Genomic DNA, 20,788 nt, shown 5'->3' on the forward strand with positions numbered 1-20,788 from the left:
GCGAAAAGGAAATTACGACTAGGGATGAATCACCCACGCTGCACAACTATATACTTACTATTATGGCTACCTTGGCATCTTTCGCCATATAAAGGTTGCAATTGCAGAAAAAAAAATACAACATGTTTCTCGTATGCCAAAACGAGGTGTATGCAAACGCTTAGCATGTACGGATAATACACAACAAAAAAGTGTTAGGCACAATCGACAAAAACCGGGTGAAATCAAGCAAATTTAACTCGAACAAATACTCTCTGATTTTTTCAAATAAATGGCAAGCTGCTATACGAATTCAAAACGGGAACGCAATTTTCTTATAAAACTGTAGACATTACGGAAAAACATGGGGATCAACCTCCATTTTACATGCATATCAAATCTACTGTTGCGCTCCAGAAGCTGCTAGACGTTTCACGAGAGGTTTGTCGTATATCCAGTTATCTCCAACTAGCGAGAACAGCTATGAAAATAAAAATTTAAGAAAAAAAAAAAAAAAACCAATGAGTTTTTTCCCCCGGTCGATTTTAGAAAATAATAAACTCAAGTTGAAAGTTTTGTTTGCTTGAACCGATTCAAAAATAAACGTCGGCGTCTATTATTAGAACCCCCAACTCAGAATGTTTGACTAGTAACGTCTCTCCCACTTACTTTTGTCTCCCATTTCTCGTTGGCTTCTTTGCGTATCCGGGCTTCTTCCCGCTGTCGATGCTCCAAGCTTGATTTAGATTTTGTGGCCAGATCAATGTCATTAAATCTAAAACGTGGCACGCACGCATTAGTTAGACTTTAAGAATAACCAAACGGTTTAATATGAAATTACTTGAGACCGAGCGTGACTTCACGCCATAAACGACGAGATTCGAATTCCTCTTGTTCTGCTACGGGGCGCACTCGTTTTTGAACAATTGACATCGCGTTAACATTCACAAATTCTTCCGTTTTCTATCAAAAGGACGGAAATAATTTAGAAAAAGATCACTTTGTTAGACGGAAAATTTAAAAAGTGCATGACTCATCATTGCCTAAACTGCCTAGTATCAAAATCTACTCGAGGTCACGACACAAATCCTTGTGTTTACAAAATTGGAATTGCCTATGGCGTATAACATACCCCGTCAGTCCATTTAGCTATCATGGCACCGTTCCATTCTCCCGATATGGCGACAAAGGGTTTCCTATCGGGCTGCAAGATTTCCGCCGTAATTTTGTTCTTCTTGCCTCCGTAAAAGGGCTTGGTGAGGAACTCGACCGTCGCACCGTAGCCAGTTTTAGCACAGGTAATACTGACGCTTCCACCCAACTCAACCCAAGGTACGGTCAATATTGATCTAGGAAAGTTTCAGAAATACGATAAAAGGAAAAAGACTAAAAATAGCATTTTAGTGATATTACCTGCCATAAGCGTTTGGAAATGTGATGATGTATTCTTCGTCATAATCCAGCAGAGAGACACATCCTTGACCAATATGATGGACGCCAATTGAGAGTCCGAGAAACTTTGACTTGGTCCAAATATGGGCACAGAAGGATATTCGCTTGCCATAATGTTCCGCATAAAAAGCAGACACTGAGAACGGATTATCAAACTATGTTATAAAAGTAAAAAGCTAAAAATATACCTGGAGGATGATGGGAAACTTGTTCGGCGACGAAAGTCAACTGATTGGCGTCACACCACGGAACAGGGCCATCACTTACCAAATTCTCTGCAATCGGCTTATCCTTGCTTACGTCCCACCAACAACGAAAAGTTTCCCCTATGATGGGATTGTAGGGTTTCTTTGCAACTTCTGACCGCCTTCCGGCATGAAATGCTGATAAAAACCAACGAACTACTTGCACAATCCGGTCGCGTGGTTCGGTGAAATCCGCGATTCTACGTTTTAAAAAAGGTGGGAAGAATACAAATTTGTCCTGACACACAAAAAAAAAATAAACAAAACATTGCATTACCCAACAAATATGTCTGGATGGGCGAAAAAATCAGCATACATCTCCAGTAAAGAACGCCTCTCCAAAATAAATGTTGGAAGCACGACTTTGGTCAAATCCATGCCAAGCTTGACTTGCGACAGCAAATGGGTTACGACACTCCCATGCGATTCCATTGAACCCACTAAAAGGATTACAGTATTATAATCTCGGTTTCAAAAGAGGTAACATTTTACAGGACTTACAATCATCTTCATCCGAATCCTCATACAAAGCTGAAATCACGACAGTATTTGATTAAAATATCCAGTATTATAGAGGAAAATTTTGAAGTTAAATCACCATCATAATCGACTGTGTCTGATGACTGATTCCTTGAAGAAGTTTCCAGCTCGTCCAAAGTTTTTGTACTGGGCCTAATCAATTTCATGAGATCCATTTAGTCTATTTATTTGTTCTGTAAATCAGGATAAAATTACTTACGTTGGCAGCATTGGGGATTGTCCCATGTTTTCAGTCGCATCGAAAAAATCTTCATCTTCGGAGCTGGAGTATGAAGTTTCAGGGATTTCTAGTGCAAGCGGTCTCTGGCCATAAAATCCCGGAGGCTGCTCTAAGCTGATGACAGGAGGTTGTCTCAAACTGTCAGTGCATTCCACATTTCCACCTCGTCGTTCAACACATTCGGCCCCTAGCTCAATTCCAGTTTGCACGGGCACCTCTTCCATTGAAGTTATCACAGAAACAACCTCATTTGTCAAATTAACTTTCACAGGTTGTTGATTATTAGTGATTTTCAAAGTGTCTGATGGAGATGACTGGAAAAATGTAATGGGAGCTGCAACTTGGACTCCATTGACAGGATGGGTGGTATTCTAAATATAAGGGAAATGTAGCATGTGTACTAGCCTTAGCACATTAGTAAAAAGCTAGTACCTTTGCAATTTGGAGCAATACTATTGTATGCTTAATAGATTCTAACATTTCCTAGAAAAAAAGGTGATCATCATTTTTTACCAGCACAAAAATGAACTAAATAATAATGTGTATACATTTGCTCTGTCTCTTATTGAACACAAGCGCATCTTCTCTTGATCATCATTGCCTTGTTCAATCCGAACTTCCAGTGCCTACAGAATCATCAAGATATTGCATTTTTAAATTGTAGCTTAATTTAGAGCCTTACTTACCTTGACTTGATCAATTAATATTTGCAAATAGGAATCTGTTTCAGTCAATTTTTTGTCAAAATCTTGCATTGTTGGGGTTGGATGATTCGGGTCAAGTCTCTACAAGGATATGGATGAATATTAACAACAACTTTCATAGAAACTTTGAATATAATACCCTTTGAAGTTGGGCATGTCTTAGAATGGTATCTTCTAGTCCTCTAATCCACTTTTCTCTCTCTTCTGCGTCTTTTGCTTGTAGGTGGAACACTTTCATATCAACTGTTACAGTGAATGTCGTATCGTCTTCGTCATCAATACCAACAATAGCGCCTTTTAGTCGAATGCATCCTCTTCTTACTCCGCGGGTCATCTTTTCTTTGGACTAGAGATAAGATAAGAAGTGTTGAATGAAGTTTTGCAAAATGATTAATTCGATATTTAAGTTGTTACTGTATAATAAGAAAACAGGCCAGCATTATCGTCTAAAACGAACCAACGATATTGCCAACCTTTCACCACATTAGTCCATTTACTAAGGGGTCCTTCAATAATCCCAGCCATCGTCGTTTCTGAATTTTCAATCTGATTGTTTGACAAGCTCTTATGACAACATTGATCTTGGAATTTCGTCTGCAGTGCGGGCCTGTGGGGTGTGTATCAATACCGGGAAGGGATAAACAACACCTCGGACGGCGGGATCGTAAAGAATTAAAATTATTTTCAAATGACCTGCTACGCGGCTACGCCTTCTGAAAGGACGGATAATGGGATAAAGTCTATTTTAGGGGACATATATTAACGGATAGTAGAGGTCTATGGAAATAGAATAGATAAACTAGAAATATTTATCTGGTTAATTTTTACAACTCTAGAGTAAAAAAGTTAACGAAAACCTTACGTAATTCCACCGATCATAAAAAAAATCCATAAAGGTATTCCTGCTTAAAGCCTGTTGTGAAAATAAATTTACTGACCATTAAATCATACGTCATATCGTCATCTATGATCTAACAAAATCTTGCAACACAAAAATAAATTAGAAATGCGCAAAATAAATGAGAAATTATTTTTTATCAACGAAAATGCGAAAGGAAAGTGATGTTTAAAAATGGCATACTAGTTTTTTTACATTTACAACTGAAAAGTTAACTACCAATTATTTTTCGACCATTATCCGTCAGCAATAAGTAACACAAATTCTTCAAGCTTGAGATCTATATGAAATCGTGATATTACATATCGGTTCTTTATTCAATTTTAACTGGAAAAACGTTTCAACACATCACAAGAGGCACAGAATTTTCAGCAGATATCAAGAGTCATTCATTAGAAAGGTTACATGGAACCATTTCTACTGTGTCGTTTCCAAAATTTCCTGACTTCATCGTGACCTTCCTTGGTGACAACCATTTTTCGGCCATTCAGTGTGTGCCAAACAAGCAATCCTCTCTCCTGGGCGTAATTTCGTAAGATTTCAAAATCTGCCTGCGAGTCAAACTGATTATAAAGGACGCCATCTTTATAAAGAAATCGATCCCTTTCGATTGCCCACAGTTTGATTTGATCTGCGATGGTAGACGGGAGCACTGGCGGTTCTTTGTAGCACTCGGAATGTGCATGTTGCCTTAAGAAAGACACAATTTGATCTGCTGTGATCCCCCTCTTTAACGCCTCTCTGACGCTCTCTCGTGTGATAATACCAACGACCAAATTTGGAAAGCTAAGTTTTAAAAATATAATGTTAAAAATAAAACTAATTTTTTGTTATGAATTTTCTTACCGGTAAATGAGCTCACAAAATAGGGCAATCAATGCCACTTGCAAGCTTGAATCCGTATATGCATAAACCCTGTAATTTGTCTCCACGACAATATAACCGGTTGCCTGACTTGAAGCATTCAAGCTGTTAAGCATGGATTTTTTGGGACCTGCAGCTATGTCCAATGCTAGCCTTGTAGGATAGAATCTGCCATCTTTCCTCTGCAAATGAGATTAATAAAATTCATGTATTTTTTTAGATAGAAAAATTAAAAATACAAACACAATTTTTTTTTAATTAAACGAATAAAAATGAAATTACTAAATTAGGAAAGATTATATATTATGTGTTCACCTTTCTTTGGTAGACAAGTCCGAATTCTCTAAGGTGTTGCAAAAATTTCTGAAGACCGTCATTCATGGAATCTGTACTGTAATCCTAAAAATATTTGTTTCATTATTATTTGATTTAAATTTCATTTTTCAAATTTTAATATACTTGGCCTAGTGTACTGAAGCTAAGCTGGAATAAAAATCCCAAGCAATCGATCAAATCTAAGTTCCTGGAGTTAGCAGTGTCAAGGTACTGCAACAAGAAATACCAAACTTGAGCAGATGTGTCCATCAAGAGGAACTGGAAGCCATCTTTTGTTATTGACAATTGGTTGTCCCCAGGTTCTCTAAATAAGAATTGTTAATAACAACAGTTTCACACAAAACCCAGAATTTATGCATACTTTTTCATGAGACCTGCATGTTGTAATATTTGCAGTGCATCAGAAGATATGGCTTCATGCTGATGGGAACCAACCATAAAGTGTAGCACACACTCCCACCTTCCCATGGCATATTCATCCAAAACAGCAATGCCTCTGGCTTTTGGATCAGCATCTGTATTTGGCTTCATGCTCCATTCATTTCCTCTATAATTACAATATTATTTATAACAGAGAAAAATGTTTATACACTATTTTGTGTAACTAACCCGCCCAACAGAGCCCCTTTCAAGTTTCTTCTGAATGTGGGATTCAGCAACCAGCCCTTTAGTCCACCTTGCATCTCAACTTCTTGCCAAACACGAAGCTCTGTCAGCAACTTCACAATATCTTCAAGTTCCCTGCAAAGTTGAAATAGATCTAGATTTGATTATCCAGAGAGTCTAAATTAAAATTTGTACTTTGCGCTGTTTGGTGAAACCCAAGAGCCCATGATTGCTTTGGGGACAGCCTGATCAACAAACAATATTCTCATAATGTAAATCCTGGATAATTCAGGTAATTCTCTAAAAACGGCTAAACATGTGGCTGGATGATTGTACAATCGATCCAGCACGGCTGCCGGCAGGGTTTTCAAATACGAATGCAGATCTTTGCAATCTAGCGTTCTTTGCTGTACAGACATTGTGCGACACTTCCGTAAGTTTCTACTGTGCGACACAAAACTCTTTTATACAGTATGATAGTTTTCTTTCAAATATTAGATGTAATTAACTTAAAACACATTCCCACACGTTCACAATCCTTCTACACTCACACACTTTTACACCAACCACTTTCATATTCCGTCTGCTACATGTTTTTTTTTTCTTCACAAAAAGAAAAACTGGCATCTCTTCGTTCCATAAGAGAAAGTGAGTCGTGCAAAATCTTGCGTACAGATGGCTCTGTCTTGTTATGTTGCTGTCAAAAAGTTGCCAGCCACGAAAGAATAAGAGAAATCAACAGGTTAACGCGTGATTAAGTGAAAACACACATTTTTATAAGCCGGTTTCAAATGTTCTTGTTATGTGTGTTCCTAACACTATTTTCTCTTCATGTTTTATAAATCTCTATTGCGGGCGTCCTACTTAAATTTCCAACTCACTCACAGTAGCCAAATTGACACAGTCGAAGATTTTATTTTGTCTTGAAAAGACGCCCCCTTAATTGTTGCCATCAAGTTTACTTTATAAAAAAGTGCTACCTTAAAACCATGTTAACCACAATTATAGCCACATCAGGATATCTTGGAAGGAAGTACATGGGTAAAGATGATGAATCAAAGAAAACAATCAAAACAGGTCTTGCAGTTTGTCTCAATATATCTGTATCAATTTCAATTGTTCTCATCAACAAATGGCTTTACACGTCAGTTGGATTCCCAAACATGACTTTGACACTCATGCACTTTATCTCGACATTTTTCTGTCTCCATGTGTGCCAACTCCTTGGGGTTTTTAGTGTAAAAAAGGTCCCTTTGATATCCATGATCCCTTTGGCACTTTGCTTTTGTGGATTTGTAGTTCTAACTAATCTTAGCCTAGAAAATAATTCTGTGGGTACCTACCAAGTAGCTAAAGTGATGACCACTCCATGTGTATTACTCATACAGTATCATTATTATGGAAAATCAATCAATACTGCAACATTATTGACAGTGGTGAGTTACTACCAAAACTAATAGTTTGTCTAGAAGCTTATCATCTTTTATTTATTGTCACATTTTGTCATACAGATACCAATTATAATAGGAGTCATTTTGAATTTCATCTATGACATTAAATTTAACTTAATTGGCACAGCATATGCAGTAATGGGAGTTGTGGTCACTTCTTTTTATCAAGTGGTATAATGAATTTTTATTCCAGCCATGTGGAATATGTCAGTCTTATTTGTGTTGGTTTCTTTTAGTTGGTTGGAGAGAAACAGAAAGAGCTGCAACTTAATTCCATGCAGCTTTTATACTACCAGGCACCCATATCAGCAATTATTCTCTTCTTCCCAGTCCTTGCATTCGAGCCTGTTCTTCAGCTCGTTTATCGTTCATGGACTCTGGCAGCCATAGTAAGTGAAATAGGATTCAATGGTGAATTAATTTGTAATCAATTGATCTTTATTAGATTCCAGTTGTGTGTTCATGCTTGATCGCCTTTGCTGTAAATTTATCTATTTACTGGATCATCGGCAACACGTCCGCATTGACGTAATTTTCATTTCTGTGTGTTGATTTTGATTCCTCAGATTTTTAACAAGTTTTGTTTTTGTTACGCTAATCGATTGTACAGTTACAACATGGCGGGTCATTTAAAATTCTGCCTGACTGTGGCGGCTGGCTTCTTCTTGTTCCAGGATCCCCTGTCTGCCAACCAACTATTCGGACTCATACTCACGTTGGCGGGAGTCGTCGCCTACAGCCATGTGCGGTCGTGAAAGCTCAATCTCGAAAAATGTTGACGTTAAAACTTTGGACTATGCACTAGCTCCGGACGGGGAGCGAGTGACAGTGCACGCACAAATTCGTTAATCGACTTACCAAGTGTCTTTTTTAAATAAGAGACTTAGTTCCTCGCGCCAAATTGTTTGTACTTTTCCATTTAAAAAAAAACCAAATCATTTGTTAACGCGATTCCAAATATAACAATAATGACGACGATGCTATATTTGGAATTCAAAGTAATGAAAATCACCTGTCGATATATAGTTGGCGGGGAATGCGCACCTGCCAAAGTAAGTGAATTCCCGAAGCGTGACTTGACAACCGAAACGTTGATTATTTATTTCCCTCCTCCATGTGCACAGTATACGACATTCCTCAGTGACGGGGTGGATGGAAGCAGAGGGGGAGGGAGTGCGGGATGGAATGTTTGGTTCACTCATCAACACGTCCCACACGCGGGAACGCTATACATTTTGCCTTTTTTTTCGCATTCCCTTTGCATCGTTAACCGACTCCAAGACAAAACAAAAAATCTTAAGACAGAAATCTTAAAAAATCTTCCTCAATTTTGAAGTCTTTGACCGGATGCGTTATTGTTCATTGGTATACATTAAAAACATGGCAATGTAGCAGATTGCTAGTCTCCCGGAATTGGATCGAATCGGATGTCAGACCGCCGGATGTTGAAAGGGAGGCTGACCGAGCCGAACTCCATCGAAGTGTGACAAGAAGCAGATGTGCAACTGCTGTTGCCCAGTTTCATCTTGTTTGACAGTGAAGACAATAGGGAAGGCGACAAGCTGAAGAAAGAGACCCAATCTCTTCTTATCTTTCTCTCTTTTATTTTTTCTTCTTTGCTCTTTTTCTTTTTTTTTTTTGTGTTTAAGCCCTTCCCCCCTCGACTCCCCGAGAGAGGGCTGGTTAAAAAAGCCACACACACGGTTCGTTCTCTCGAACTGCCCCACTCCGTCTTCAGTCACCGTTTAGTCGCCTCGCCTCTCGACTGCCAACTTTTCTTCCGCTCATCCCGATTCATTCCGTCTCATTCGACTTCAACGGTGCCTTGTTTCACGCGCATATTCATCCCAGTTCACCACCGGGACCACAGCCATCCGCCCTCCAGGATATAGGAAGCACCGCAACACCTACTAGGGATAGTCGAACTCACCTTAGCGGACGATTCGGAACTACTAGATCAGTATAATAAATCGTAAGAGAATCTTTGTCGGGCGAGAGACGAGAGAAAAAAACAAAAAAAAACGAGAGATAAAAAGAAAAAGTGCGGACGATAAGACAAACAAAACCCTGGACTTGCATTGATTGTTTAGACAGCAGTGAGTTTTGTTGTGTGTGTGCGACTGTGCGCCATTTAGCGCACCGTTTGCGTGACAGCTACTGTCAAATCTTAAAACCCCCAAATCTAAACAAAAAGCGAAATTTGTTTCTATTACAATTTCAAAGAAAACTAAATAATTGGAAGGAAATGGGGCACTGGACTACAAGATTGCCCTTGATTGGACTCTCTCTCCTTCTTCTCACAGACGTTTACGGTAAGTCTCGACCAAAGGTCTGGTGCCTTGCTGTGATTTTCAAATAGAGCCCATATTCCGTCTGGAACGCATTCAATCTGACAAGATAAAACCAAAAAAATTCTTCCATTACACTTCAATCGAGGCCGTATAATTTCACTGTCTATGTACTATGTCCGATGGGAAATTCCTGGAACTATGGTTCGCTTCCAAAAAATTCACCAATATCTATAGTGAAAATGCACTTGAAGTCAAGTGGAGCCCGTCAGCACTCGGCCAAAGGCTTTTAGATTTCAATCGTCAATTCATCAGTCGGGAATCGCTTAGCGTTTGGGCCTTTCACCAGCTATTTGTGAGAGTTAAAAAATAAAGTTCAAATCTTTCACCTACGGAAAAAAGCGGAAAAGTCTCTTTTTCTTCTCGTGGTGTTATCAGTTGAAACATTTTCGAAAAGCGAAGGGAAAAAGGGGAGCATGTCAATCTTTCTGCGGGTGATAGGACTATAGAAACTTTATGTTCGGCCGACTGTACACATGGGCACAGTCCTAAATACATATACAGTATTACTCTGTATACTAGAGTCGCGTCTGTTTGTCGGCATTCATCCGTACGAGCTTCCGCATCTTCCGATGGGTTTTCCAACTCAAAATAAACAAAAACCAGCTGCGCTGTTGCTGCCGATGCCAGGGCGCGCTAAAACTGTTGTAAAATCCATCGGTTACATTTAAAAAACAACGAAAAACCCAAACTTAACAAATATCCGATTCCAGAATTTCTAAATAAATCCATTCGGTAGTGTAACTCATTTTATCCCTGCCGCCAGCTGCCGGCCCCAGCAATAACTCGATAATACTATTGGCTGTAAGCCTGTAATCGGTACTTGACATTTTTTGACGTGATGGAATCTTTTTGATATAATGCAGGTGACTTTGAACAGCCTCTGTCTCATTGCTGTAATCTCGGTGTCAAATGGGGCGTGGAGAACTTGCAATGCGCCGCCTTCCCCGCACCGGTCGGATATATTGTCAATCACGATACTTTTATTTACTTTAACGATGGATTAAATTTCTAAACAATATTAGGTGGTGGGCATCCGTAACGAGCAACAAGCTATCTGCCTTTCAGCCGTTCACATTTGCTGTCTTCGCAAACACAGGTTTGTTCTAAAATCACGCGCGCACCTTAGACTTTTATAACTCAAATAATGCGCTTCGTGGTGGTCATCGCATTATTGTGATCTACTAAAAATTGAGGTCACTTCCATTAAAATGGGACAATCGGCTGGTCAAAGTCCATTTTGCCTGGTTTCTCGAATAAAACTACGGCCGCGTGACGTCACGTATCACACGCCCAATACATACCTGAATTGTTGTTTAGTGTTCCACATTGATGAGGCCCACAGATCACAAAAATGCGGGTGGGCACTCGCAAGTTGCTACACCCCACCCCATTCATTGTTGACCTGTGGATGTCACTGATAAGATCACATTCTTTGACAAATATTATTTAAGTAATATTTACATTTTTATGACTGGTTGATGGCGTACGCATATAATCACTGCTGGCTTCAGGGAGCGACAGTGCGAGCTCGGCAAACAGTCGGCCAGGGCGGATCGGGAATGTTCGGTCAACCGAGATTTGGGCGGCGAAACACATAAAGTGAGTGGCTAAGCGTTTATTGACCCTCCCTATCACCGGAAATGAGATTTAAACAAAATAAAAAAGTTATTTAGTAAATTTGTTACACGGCCTAAAGTATATCACGTAACTGTAATTTACATATTAAATGACCAACTCCACCAGGATTGTTGCGAAGGTTGCAAATTGGGTCTAGTAGCTGGATCCATGTCAATGGGATGCACTTTTAGAGCTTTCCAGTTCGGTGCTCCTTGGGACGACGCTTACCGCTCCTGTTGTCAACAAACGCTCCCACAGGTCTAGTTCATCGATTTGTTTGTTTCGTTCGTTTCTTTTGACTGAGACACGAATTTTAACTTGCAACAGGTTTTCCCGGATAATCCTCTCCCTAACCTACGCGTTCCTAGCTCCACTCCCAGAGCTCAAATCCCACCATTTCTACCACCACCTCCTACCCCAGCGCTGCCCAGCTATCCGATTGATGAACAGAATTCTATTGGTGAGAATTATTTAAATAAAACTCAATTGCATATGTGTTTAACGTGTTTGACAAGAACGGAATCAAAACTCCGCAGAAGACGATGAAGACCTTTGCGCCCGCTTCCCTGGAGAATTATGTGCCCATGTTTGCGTTCCTACTGGCGGCCCGTCCTATCGCTGCGAGTGTCGTGAAGGATTCCAGCTACTAGCCGATGGCAAATCTTGTCAGCAAGCCACGCAATACGATCGGTATGAAACACGCTCGTTTAGAAAATTGAGTTAAGCTTACCCGAGTTGTACTTTTGCAGTTGTTCGAGCGATAACCCTTGTTCGCAAAAGTGTACCGACACAGGATTAGCAGTTGAATGCTCCTGCCACTCCGGATTCCAGCTGGCTTCCGACGAGAAGACCTGTACAGGTAAAGTGGTGAAATTAATTAAATGAATTGTTGTTTTAACTTAATTGTTTCTCAACTTAAAAAATAAGATGTCGATGAATGTTTAATCGGCGCCGACAATTGCGACGTACTGTTACAAATTTGTGTCAATCAACCCGGGGGTTTCGCTTGCATCGAACGGAAAGATAGTCCTGTCAACACTGGATCCCGACCAGGTAGAATCTAATAACCGCATTTTTTTTTCTTAATTAAGAACTAATTTATGCAATTAAATGAATCCGTTGCTATTAAAGCCCCAGCTTCACCCGAAAGTAGTAGCGAGGGACGAGGCTGCCCGCGAGGTTTCAAGTTTAACCCCGAATCAAGAGTTTGTGACGGTATGTTGAAACATAATTTGTGTGATTGTGATTGGATAAATTTCTAAATGAATTGATCAATTAAAGATGTAAACGAGTGCGAGACACAGCCACCAGTTTGCCCGGCTCAAACATCTTGCCAGAACACGATCGGTTCTTATAACTGCGCTCGCAGACCACAGCTCGAAGAATGTCCACTCGGATTCCGATTCAACAACCAAATCCAAACTTGCATCGGTAATCAAATAAAACAGATGAATTAAAGTAAAAGTGATATTCAAATTATTGTCTATCCAACAGACATTGACGAATGCAAAGAAAATCCTGCAACTTGTCCGAAAACGCGACCCGTTTGCGTAAATCTCCAAGGATCTTATACCTGTCAAGCCCGAAACGAAAGTAGTTTACTTGGTCCATCTGTCACTTGCCCGGCAGGATACAAATTCAACACGGCTCAACAGACGTGCGAAGGTACCGTGACAGTTCTATACCTATAATAATGTACGTTGCTCTTTTATTTCGCTTGTTTTTCAATACTTTACTTGACAATCTAATTTTCAGTAGAGTAGTTCAGTCCGTCTTTGGGTTAGTAGTTGCATGTTCAACAACATTATTTATCATTTTAAAAATTCGTGGTTGTAGTTCAGTTGTTTGTCTTTCCACAAAAAGATTTTGTTTTCTTCAAAATTGGGGCTTGGTTTAAACCTTCCGCTTACCTGTCTGGTGTGTTGCGTCTCCTGTCCAATCGTGTTGTTAACTGGTTGAGGGTTTTCTTGTCGCGGGCAATGCCGGTCCGTCTCCTTATTATGTCACAGATGTGGACGAATGCGCCGAGCGTCTCGATACTTGCGTGCACGGAATGGAAATGTGCATCAACGACCTGGGCCGCTATCATTGCGAGCCACTCAGCGCCGACGCCGCATCCACCACGACCGGCCAGCGTCACCACGACGTCGATGATCATCACCAGATTCCAAACTATGGCCAATGCCCAACCGGTTACACCTACGATGAGGACGAACAAGTCTGCATCGGTCAGCAGATACAAAAATAATTTTATTCTCTTTGAATTTTTCTAGTGGACTTTTTTTTAACATACTTGCTTCACTATCTCTTAATGCGCCTTCGACTTTCTCGCTCCGTAGTTCTAGTTATCAATAGACGTGGTGTGATGATGCTTGAATTCTACAATGTAGGCAGTGGTACTTGGTGGCAGTATTGGCCTTCTGCAAATTTCGTTGAAATAAATGAACCCAACCGTTCATTCTTTTCTAGCAAAGAAAATTTTTCCAAGATCACTGTCTTTTAGTTCTTTTGCCTGCAATTATCGTTCCAATGAAATTCGACTTGTTTGGACATCTGTCGTTCATTTCAATGAACCACCAAAATATTTGACGTTAATAAACAAAGTTTATTCATGGCAGATGAATCGATTTGATCAACATCTTATTTTCGTTGTCTCATTCTCTCGTCGGTCGAATTTTATTGGAACATAAATAGTAAAAAAAAAAACCTCTTAGCTCCTCCTACTTACGGATAATGTCAGTAGAAAAGTATTAGTTCGAATTAGTAGAATTTCACGGTAGAATTTGAGCCTTATTCTTTTTGAGCTGTGGTAACCACAACATCTTTGTAGATCTGGACGAATGTCTGAACGGACAGTTGGACGATCTGAGCTTGTGCGACGATGACAAGCGTTGCGCAAACACGGAAGGATCGTACGAATGTGTCGAGGCCTGCGCGCCGGGATACCAACCCGACGTCGCCGACGCCATGGGCCCATGTGTCGACATGGACGAGTGCCTCAACAACAATCACAATTGCACCTTGGCAGAAAAGTAAAAACAGTTCAATAAATTAAAACTAGAATTTTGAATCATTATAATAATCACGCTGGATTAAAGATGTGTCAACGTACCCGGATCGTACCGATGTGAACAACTGAGACCCGTTTTGCAAACGGTGAGTATCCCGGCAACGACTACAACCGACTTCAACACGCGTCCGATTCCCGTTTCACGCGTCACTTCATCTACTACTACTACTACGACGACGACCACAACAACCACGACGAGACCGACGACAACAACAACTACTCCCACCACCACTACAACTGCTCCTCCAACAACCAGAGCTGCACGCCAACAGCACAACTCATCCGGTTCATGCCCGTCAGGATTCCGCAAAGAGGCGGGCGGTGGTCGCTGCAAAGGTAAAATCTTCAGTCGATAATGTGGCGAGCGTAATTTTAAGTGGTTTCCATCAAAAGATATAAACGAATGTGAGGAAGGGACTCACCGTTGTGAACCATCAAAATCCGACTGCGTCAACACCGCCGGTTCATACCGATGCAAACCGTTGACGCCTTGCCTGTCTGGATTCCGCCGCAACACATCAACCGGACGCTGTGAAGGTGTGTGCTGAAATATTATTTGAAAGATAAACAGCAATTTATTCATTTTGTTAAATGCAACAGATATTGACGAATGCATTGAAGGATCGCACAACTGTACGACTCAGACCGAGTTGTGTGTCAATAATTACGGTTCGTTCGACTGTCGTCCCTATCCATTCTGTCCGGCAGGCCATCGCTTCAGTGTACAAGAGCGTTTCTGTAAAGGTAAAACGTTTCATCAGATTTGTAGCACAAAAGAATTAATTTTAAAAGCACAAAGTTCATAGCCAATGACACGTAATAATCAGGTAAATAAATATTTGCACTTTACTTAATAATTGAAAAATGAAAAATAATGAAATATTCGCATCTTAATGGTGGTGGTTAAATGTTATTCTCGCTTTTGTTTTGTACATTTCGTTGTTATCCCTTTTACGTTCAATGTTCCGTGTGGAATTTAAAAAATTTAAGGGAATAATATTTCACCGGGTCTTTCCATTTCATAATGAAAACCGGACATTTAATTTCTTTGCAACTTTGGGGGCAGATGTGGACGAGTGCGCCGAAGGGACTCACAACTGCTCTGGGACTTGCGTCAACGCCGTGGGAACGTTCCGCTGCGTGGATCGGGAGCCCGTCAGCTGCGGACTGGGATACCGATACGACACAGAGAAACGAGAGTGTCAAGGTAAGAATCCTTCAATTACTTTCTGTATCTGATTTCAATTGAGGCGTTAAGAGATTGCGCACCGAAATAAGTGGAGGGTTGAGAGAAATGAAAATCGTCCAATGATTGACGATCGTGTTCAAAGATCTTGACGAATGTCGCGAGGGAACAAATCCATGCCGGCCACCGGCAGAACGTTGCGTCAACATGGTCGGCACTTACAGATGCGAGCCGATAAGTCTACCCACGACAACAAGAGCAACAACCAAAGCAACAACAACAACTACGCCACGCCCTACGACGACAACTACAACGCCACGCCCAACTACAACAACCACAACACGCCCGACTACAACTACAACTCGTCCAACAACTACTACAACTCGTCCAACAACTACTACAACTCGCCCAACAACAACCACTACAACTCGACCAACAACAACCACGTCCACAACTACTACCACTACTAGTACAACATCGGCAACAACCCCAAAACCAAACTTCTCCACAATTTCCTCTCGTCCTGGTGGTTCCAGCCAGAACGACAGATGCCAGGCCGGTTTCCGCTACTCACGGCGCACTCGCAGTTGTCAGGGTATGAAGGGAATGCCGTTTTGTCAATTAAAATCACTGCCAGCATGCGCTAATTATCATCGGCAACATTGAAACATCAACTGATGAACTAAACCGCAAGGAGAACTGAGAGAAAACAACTTGACGCTTTCAACCTGTTTAAAAATGTGCATGAGGAATGGCTTTGAGCATGTTTTCGCCAAAATATCTTTTAACGAAATAGTTCTAAAACATTTTTATGAATAATGATTAGATATCGACGAGTGTGTCGAAGCCCGAGATTATTGCAACAAGGAGACCGAAGTATGCGTCAACGAGCGAGGAGGTTATCGTTGCGTGCCTTTCAACGAGCTGCCAGCAACTTCAAGTTCAGTCGCACCCAATCCTCTGACGACGACGACATCAGCTCCACTTAGCACGAATCGGCCACCACCCAGAACGCCCAGTTGCCCGAGAGGCTACATCTTTAGTGATGACAGCCGTCGTTGTATTGGTAATTCCTGAAAAGATTTCGAAAACAGAAAATTCGATTCCTGTCTCACTGATATTTGATTGTAGATGTTAACGAATGCACAAATGACCCGAATCCTTGTCGAGGCAACCAACAATGTGAAAACACAGTGGGCAGCTACGTCTGCCGTTGCGCAGTCGGCTACCGTTTCAACACAGCCACTCAATTCTGCGAAGGTATGAGCCGCCATTTTTTTTAAAACTTGCCGCTATTATTAAGTTTATGCATTCCGCTACTAATTGGCATGCGCTTCAATGGCGACTCTGTTCGTTGGCATAAAAACAACTTAGATATTAACGAATGCTTGCTGGACTACCACGACTGTTTGAGCTCGCAGAGGTGCGACAACACGATCGGCAGTTACACCTGCTTCCGTACGGCCAGCTGTGGCACGGGCTACACCTACAACTCCCAAAAGGGCAGATGTGAAGGTAAACAAAAAATAAGAGGCTGCGTAATCAGCATGCAAAAATCGAAAACCAATGGCACGATTGTATGCAATTAACTACTAATTATGTGCAAACTACTAAAAAAAGACGATGACGAATGCGAATCGGGAGCAAACGATTGCTCCAATCTCGGCCCGCTCTATCAGTGCCGCAACACGGAGGGCTCGTTCCGTTGCGAGCGCAAGAAATGCAACGACCGCACAGACGGGCACACCTTGCTGGACGAGGAGACGGGCCGCTGTGTTCAACCTACACAATGCGCTGCAGGCTTCGAACCAGCACCCAGAGGCCGATGCAACGGTTCAGTAGACTTGACTTATTTTTCAATTCTAAATATAAATTTTAAAATACTAATCTGGCTTGTGGCTTGCTACTAACTGCTACGAAAGAAATTGTCTTTAAATCATTTGATAGTTCTCAAATTGTCAAATAATTTTTAAATTTTTAATAACTGGAAACAAAAGATATTGACGAATGCGCACGCGGAAGTCCCTGTCCCCGTGGCCACCAATGCACCAACACGATCGGATCCTTCACATGCCTCAACACCCAAAAATGTGATCCCGGTTATGAAATGAACAGCGCAGGAACACAATGTCAAGGTAGTCTCTTAGTCCTTTATAGAAAACGACCGATATGATAAAATACCAACGTTATTTTCTAGATGTCGACGAGTGTGCCAAGGCAACTCACGACTGCAAGAGGAATCAGTTGTGTCAAAATCGCCCAGGCGGCTATGTCTGCGTTTGTCAACCAGGCTACACGATCGGAGCTAACCGGGAGTGCGAGGATATTGATGAATGTACACGATTCGCTGGGCAGGTACGAAACATGTCTAACAATTCAAAGTAATTGTTCATCATTTCCTATTTGTTTAAGATTTGTTCGCCAAATTCACAATGCGCCAACACGCCCGGATCTTACCGATGCGACTGCAAGGAAGGATTCCGCTCAGGATCGGATCCCCGTTCATGCGTTGGTAATGAAAACAACACAGCAAAATTCTACTCAACTATTAACTACTGCGGCATATTTTTTACAGATATCGACGAATGCGCCGAAACGGCCCGCCTATGCCAACAGAATTGTGCCAACACTTGGGGCTCCTACCAATGCAGTTGTCAGTCAGGTTACACCCTGGCTCCCGATAACAGGTCATGTCACGATGTCGACGAGTGCGAATTGTACAAAGACCGTGGAGGTTTGTGCGTCGGTCTGTGCGTCAACGAGCCTGGCAGTTATTCGTGTCAATGTCCCGATGGATATCGTCTGGCTTCCGACAACCGCACTTGCCAAGGTAAAATGATTTCACACGTTACTATACTGCATGGATACCGTTTTAACGCGAGATGATTTCAAATTGAATGAAAAAAGATATCGACGAATGCGTCAGACCGGGAGTGTGTCGTGCGGAAGAGACTTGTCTCAACACTCGAGGCGGTTATTATTGCAACGCCATCGTCTGCCCGCCCAACTACGTCCGTGACACCGAGCACCGCAAGTACGTAAAAGCTTATTTCATTATTTTCTAGAATTACAGCAGCTAATTGGTAGAGAAAACCAAAAAACAAAAATCCGACATTGATTCAACATTTTCTTTTGTAATTGCTTTTATTTGTTACGCTGCCGCTTTGATCCACCTGCTCCCGCAAACCAAACGAACCCGGGGCATATTTTAAAAATATCACCTTGATTAAACTGCACATAAAATGCACTGCACAGCCGCTGCAAAAGAGTCAGTCTGGAGTGCCACAGCTGGGACACGGAATGCCTGCGCAAGCCCGTCTCCTACTCGTACAACTTTTTGACGTTGCCATCGAAAATCCCGATCCCAGCCCGCACCGGCCACCTGGACCTGTTTAGCATGCGCGGTCCACTCTGGGCCTCGGCGACCGTTCAATTCAATTTGGAACTGAACGACGTCCGGGCTCCGAACGACCTGGTCGATCGCAAACTCAAAGTCGACCGCAACGTCTTCAGTTTACGTCGGTCGACATCGTCGCCCAATCAGGCCATCCTGGCCCTGACAAAGTCCATCGTCGGACCACAAGAGATTGAGCTCTTCCTCAACATGGACATGTACCAAAACGGCGTCTTCAGTGGCGTCGCCGTCGTCAAAATTTTCATCTACGTCACGCAATACGATTTCTAAAAAACAAGGGGCGCGGCCCGATGATGGTTACTTTCTTCAATTAAGTTAATCCCCATGTAGATTGTATCCAAAGAATCATTTGTTAGCTCTTCTCTTTTGATTGTACTACTACTGGTATGACCGACATACGATTTCTATTCAAACAAAATAAGGCCATCGAAGAGAAAGTAAAATAATAATAATAATAAAAGAGGATATCGTTTTGTTTTTGAGTATTCTTTCCTGAAATTGCCGCTTCACACACAAATCGCAGCTTTGAAGTTTTTGACGACGATCTGTCTGATCGATTCTTTATTTCCCTTTTCTATAGGCAAGATTATACCTTTTCTACTTTACATTTTCCCGTTGCACGACTCCCTCCCAGCCAAATGTGTTTTTTTTTGTTTTAAGGAATAAAATGTTGCCAAAGCATGTGGCGCCGTGCACCAAAAACAGCCAGCTCTTTAAATAAAACAATCAATTTAAAAAAAAATGATCAAATTGAAATTGCGAAAATAAAACTCCCCAAAAAACTGAGTTCAAAGCAAAAATGTTACAGCATTTTACTAATCGATTTCAATAAAAATGAATGTCAAAAATTGTGTTCCAAGTCAACGCCATCAAGAGTCCATTTTGTGCAAGAAACAATGCCCACTTCGAGATACCCGATGTCTGGCCAACAGTACGCAGACCATCACTTACCAACATATAGCCGGTAATACTTTAGTCATAACCATGTATACGACCTCCATTATCATTGTTATTATTATGACTCGTTCGCTAGTACCCACCATCAAGCGCCTGGAGAAACCTATGGTAAAATAACCTAATTTGACTTAAAATATAATGCTACATCAATTATCTTTTTGAAAGGTGCTGAGTCGAATGCAAGCTGTAGCTGTCGGTACTTGGTCCTATCATTCTTCTTTCGAGATTCTGGAAGGCAACGAGGCCGGTCTCTTTGGAATCTCTCAGACTCAAAACACAGGTATCCCAGATGTGACGTAATCGACGATAAAAACAAACTATTCAAATGAAATTTACCATTCGTAGGAGCTTTACAGCTAGTAAGACCCATTGTTGGTCCAAATCGCTACACCCTCCACATGGAAATGAGCGTTCTGACTCAATACTCTAATCGCCGACAAATCACACGGCACATGGCCCTGGTGGTTATCACTGTCTCTGCTTACGAGTTTTAGCAATTCTTTTCTTTTAGATTCTAATCACATTTGACATAGCCACACTATTTTAATAGTCTAATCGAACCTGGTTGAGCAGCACTGTTTACATGCACACACTTTATAAGATCAAAATACACCTTTTACGGGCTTCGATTCTAAACCAAAACAAACACCAATGGTTTCGCACTTTTCGAAATATGTTATGATTTGCAAACACTAACCTTAGTAAGAAGTATGTTGGGGGACGACAAGTGGACAACCTCGTTGTGAAATTTGGTCGAGGGTTGGATATTCACGTCCTTACTCAGCACAAATAGAATCTCAAATGAATGACAGGAAGGCAACAACGTTGCAATTTGCAAATATCAAGTGAAAACAAGTGAAATAACGATTGTCATTTAGAAATTATTCAGAAATAAAA

At 41.3% G+C, this 20,788-nt stretch overlaps 3 protein-coding genes and 1 long non-coding RNA gene across 17 annotated transcripts; 2 read left to right on the forward strand and 2 right to left on the reverse strand.

Moving 5' to 3' along the window:
• Positions 1 to 125: 125 nt before the first annotated feature.
• Positions 126 to 6,443, reverse strand: LOC124206331 (oxysterol-binding protein-related protein 9-like). Its single transcript, XM_046604097.1, has 21 exons — positions 6,040 to 6,443; positions 5,848 to 5,979; positions 5,600 to 5,785; positions 5,362 to 5,542; positions 5,218 to 5,301; positions 4,885 to 5,084; positions 4,485 to 4,824; positions 3,280 to 3,486; positions 3,123 to 3,221; positions 2,985 to 3,062; positions 2,869 to 2,919; positions 2,416 to 2,807; positions 2,275 to 2,348; positions 2,178 to 2,207; positions 1,954 to 2,116; positions 1,620 to 1,876; positions 1,393 to 1,567; positions 1,112 to 1,328; positions 821 to 942; positions 649 to 754; positions 126 to 460 (listed from the first exon to the last, which is right to left on the reverse strand). Exons 1-21 carry the CDS (start codon positions 6,261 to 6,263, stop codon positions 380 to 382), a joined length of 3,399 nt encoding a protein of 1,132 aa, XP_046460053.1. The 5' UTR covers positions 6,264 to 6,443; the 3' UTR covers positions 126 to 379.
• Positions 6,444 to 6,516: 73 nt separating this feature from the next.
• Positions 6,517 to 20,537, forward strand: LOC124206209 (fibulin-1-like). 13 transcript variants are annotated; one of them, XM_046603937.1, is made up of 36 exons: positions 6,517 to 7,280; positions 7,356 to 7,466; positions 7,532 to 7,684; positions 7,741 to 7,823; positions 7,906 to 9,607; positions 10,510 to 10,598; positions 10,669 to 10,742; positions 11,158 to 11,245; positions 11,390 to 11,521; positions 11,591 to 11,723; positions 11,779 to 11,953; positions 12,013 to 12,122; positions 12,191 to 12,316; positions 12,395 to 12,478; positions 12,545 to 12,694; positions 12,758 to 12,928; positions 13,273 to 13,491; positions 14,094 to 14,295; positions 14,362 to 14,669; positions 14,727 to 14,870; positions 14,934 to 15,077; positions 15,400 to 15,540; positions 15,665 to 16,114; positions 16,346 to 16,585; positions 16,651 to 16,779; positions 16,894 to 17,034; positions 17,140 to 17,352; positions 17,517 to 17,654; positions 17,717 to 17,874; positions 17,932 to 18,031; positions 18,095 to 18,349; positions 18,427 to 18,553; positions 19,795 to 19,898; positions 19,968 to 19,999; positions 20,057 to 20,171; positions 20,237 to 20,537. In XM_046603937.1, the coding sequence occupies exons 5-36, from the start codon at positions 9,541 to 9,543 to the stop codon at positions 20,383 to 20,385; spliced, it is 4,908 nt and encodes a 1,635-aa protein (XP_046459893.1). In that variant the 5' UTR covers positions 6,517 to 7,280; positions 7,356 to 7,466; positions 7,532 to 7,684; positions 7,741 to 7,823; positions 7,906 to 9,540; the 3' UTR covers positions 20,386 to 20,537. The 13 variants fall into 13 exon arrangements, with proteins under 13 accessions (XP_046459893.1, XP_046459917.1, XP_046459925.1 ...); XM_046603961.1 differs by lacking the exons at positions 16,894 to 17,034; positions 17,140 to 17,352; XM_046603969.1 differs by lacking the exons at positions 16,894 to 17,034; positions 17,140 to 17,352 and having other exon boundaries at positions 11,800 to 11,953.
• Positions 6,834 to 8,050, forward strand: LOC124188951 (solute carrier family 35 member E3-like). The gene is made up of 6 exons (XM_046581889.1): positions 6,834 to 6,885; positions 7,144 to 7,280; positions 7,356 to 7,466; positions 7,532 to 7,684; positions 7,741 to 7,823; positions 7,906 to 8,050. The coding sequence occupies exons 1-6, from the start codon at positions 6,834 to 6,836 to the stop codon at positions 8,048 to 8,050; spliced, it is 681 nt and encodes a 226-aa protein (XP_046437845.1).
• On the reverse strand, positions 12,851 to 20,692 carry LOC124206332. 2 transcript variants are annotated; one of them, XR_006879685.1, is made up of 7 exons: positions 20,589 to 20,692; positions 14,756 to 15,069; positions 14,376 to 14,661; positions 13,992 to 14,283; positions 13,557 to 13,728; positions 13,174 to 13,483; positions 12,851 to 12,948 (listed from the first exon to the last, which is right to left on the reverse strand). It is a non-coding gene; the product is annotated as an uncharacterized LOC124206332 (long non-coding RNA). The 2 variants fall into 2 exon arrangements; XR_006879684.1 differs by lacking the exon at positions 12,851 to 12,948 and having other exon boundaries at positions 13,442 to 13,728.
• Positions 20,693 to 20,788: the final 96 nt, after the last annotated feature.

Source organism: Daphnia pulex, chromosome 2 (assembly GCF_021134715.1).
Source record: "Daphnia pulex isolate KAP4 chromosome 2, ASM2113471v1".
Lineage (NCBI taxonomy): Eukaryota > Metazoa > Arthropoda > Branchiopoda > Diplostraca > Daphniidae > Daphnia > Daphnia pulex.

Bases quoted from the DNA above. Each gene is read 5' to 3' on its own strand.
- LOC124206331 (XM_046604097.1), bottom strand. From the start codon at position 6,263: ATGTCTGTACAGCAAAGAACGCTAGATTGCAAAGATCTGCATTCGTAT. The intron at 3,222-3,279 runs GTATTATATTCA...ATATCCTTGTAG, and splicing joins GACATGCCCAACTTCAAAGG to AGACTTGACCCGAATCATCC. The intron at 1,329-1,392 runs GTAATATCACTA...AAACTTTCCTAG, and splicing joins TTTCCAAACGCTTATGGCAG to ATCAATATTGACCGTACCTT.
- LOC124206209 (XM_046603921.1), top strand. From the start codon at position 9,541: ATGGGGCACTGGACTACAAGATTGCCCTTGATTGGACTCTCTCTCCTT. The intron at 14,670-14,726 runs GTAAAATCTTCA...TTCCATCAAAAG, and splicing joins GGGCGGTGGTCGCTGCAAAG to ATATAAACGAATGTGAGGAA. The intron at 16,586-16,650 runs GTAATTCCTGAA...ATTTGATTGTAG, and splicing joins TGACAGCCGTCGTTGTATTG to ATGTTAACGAATGCACAAAT.
- LOC124188951 (XM_046581889.1), top strand. From the start codon at position 6,834: ATGTTAACCACAATTATAGCCACATCAGGATATCTTGGAAGGAAGTAC. The intron at 7,281-7,355 runs GTGAGTTACTAC...TTTGTCATACAG, and splicing joins CTGCAACATTATTGACAGTG to ATACCAATTATAATAGGAGT. The intron at 7,685-7,740 runs GTAAGTGAAATA...GATCTTTATTAG, and splicing joins CATGGACTCTGGCAGCCATA to ATTCCAGTTGTGTGTTCATG.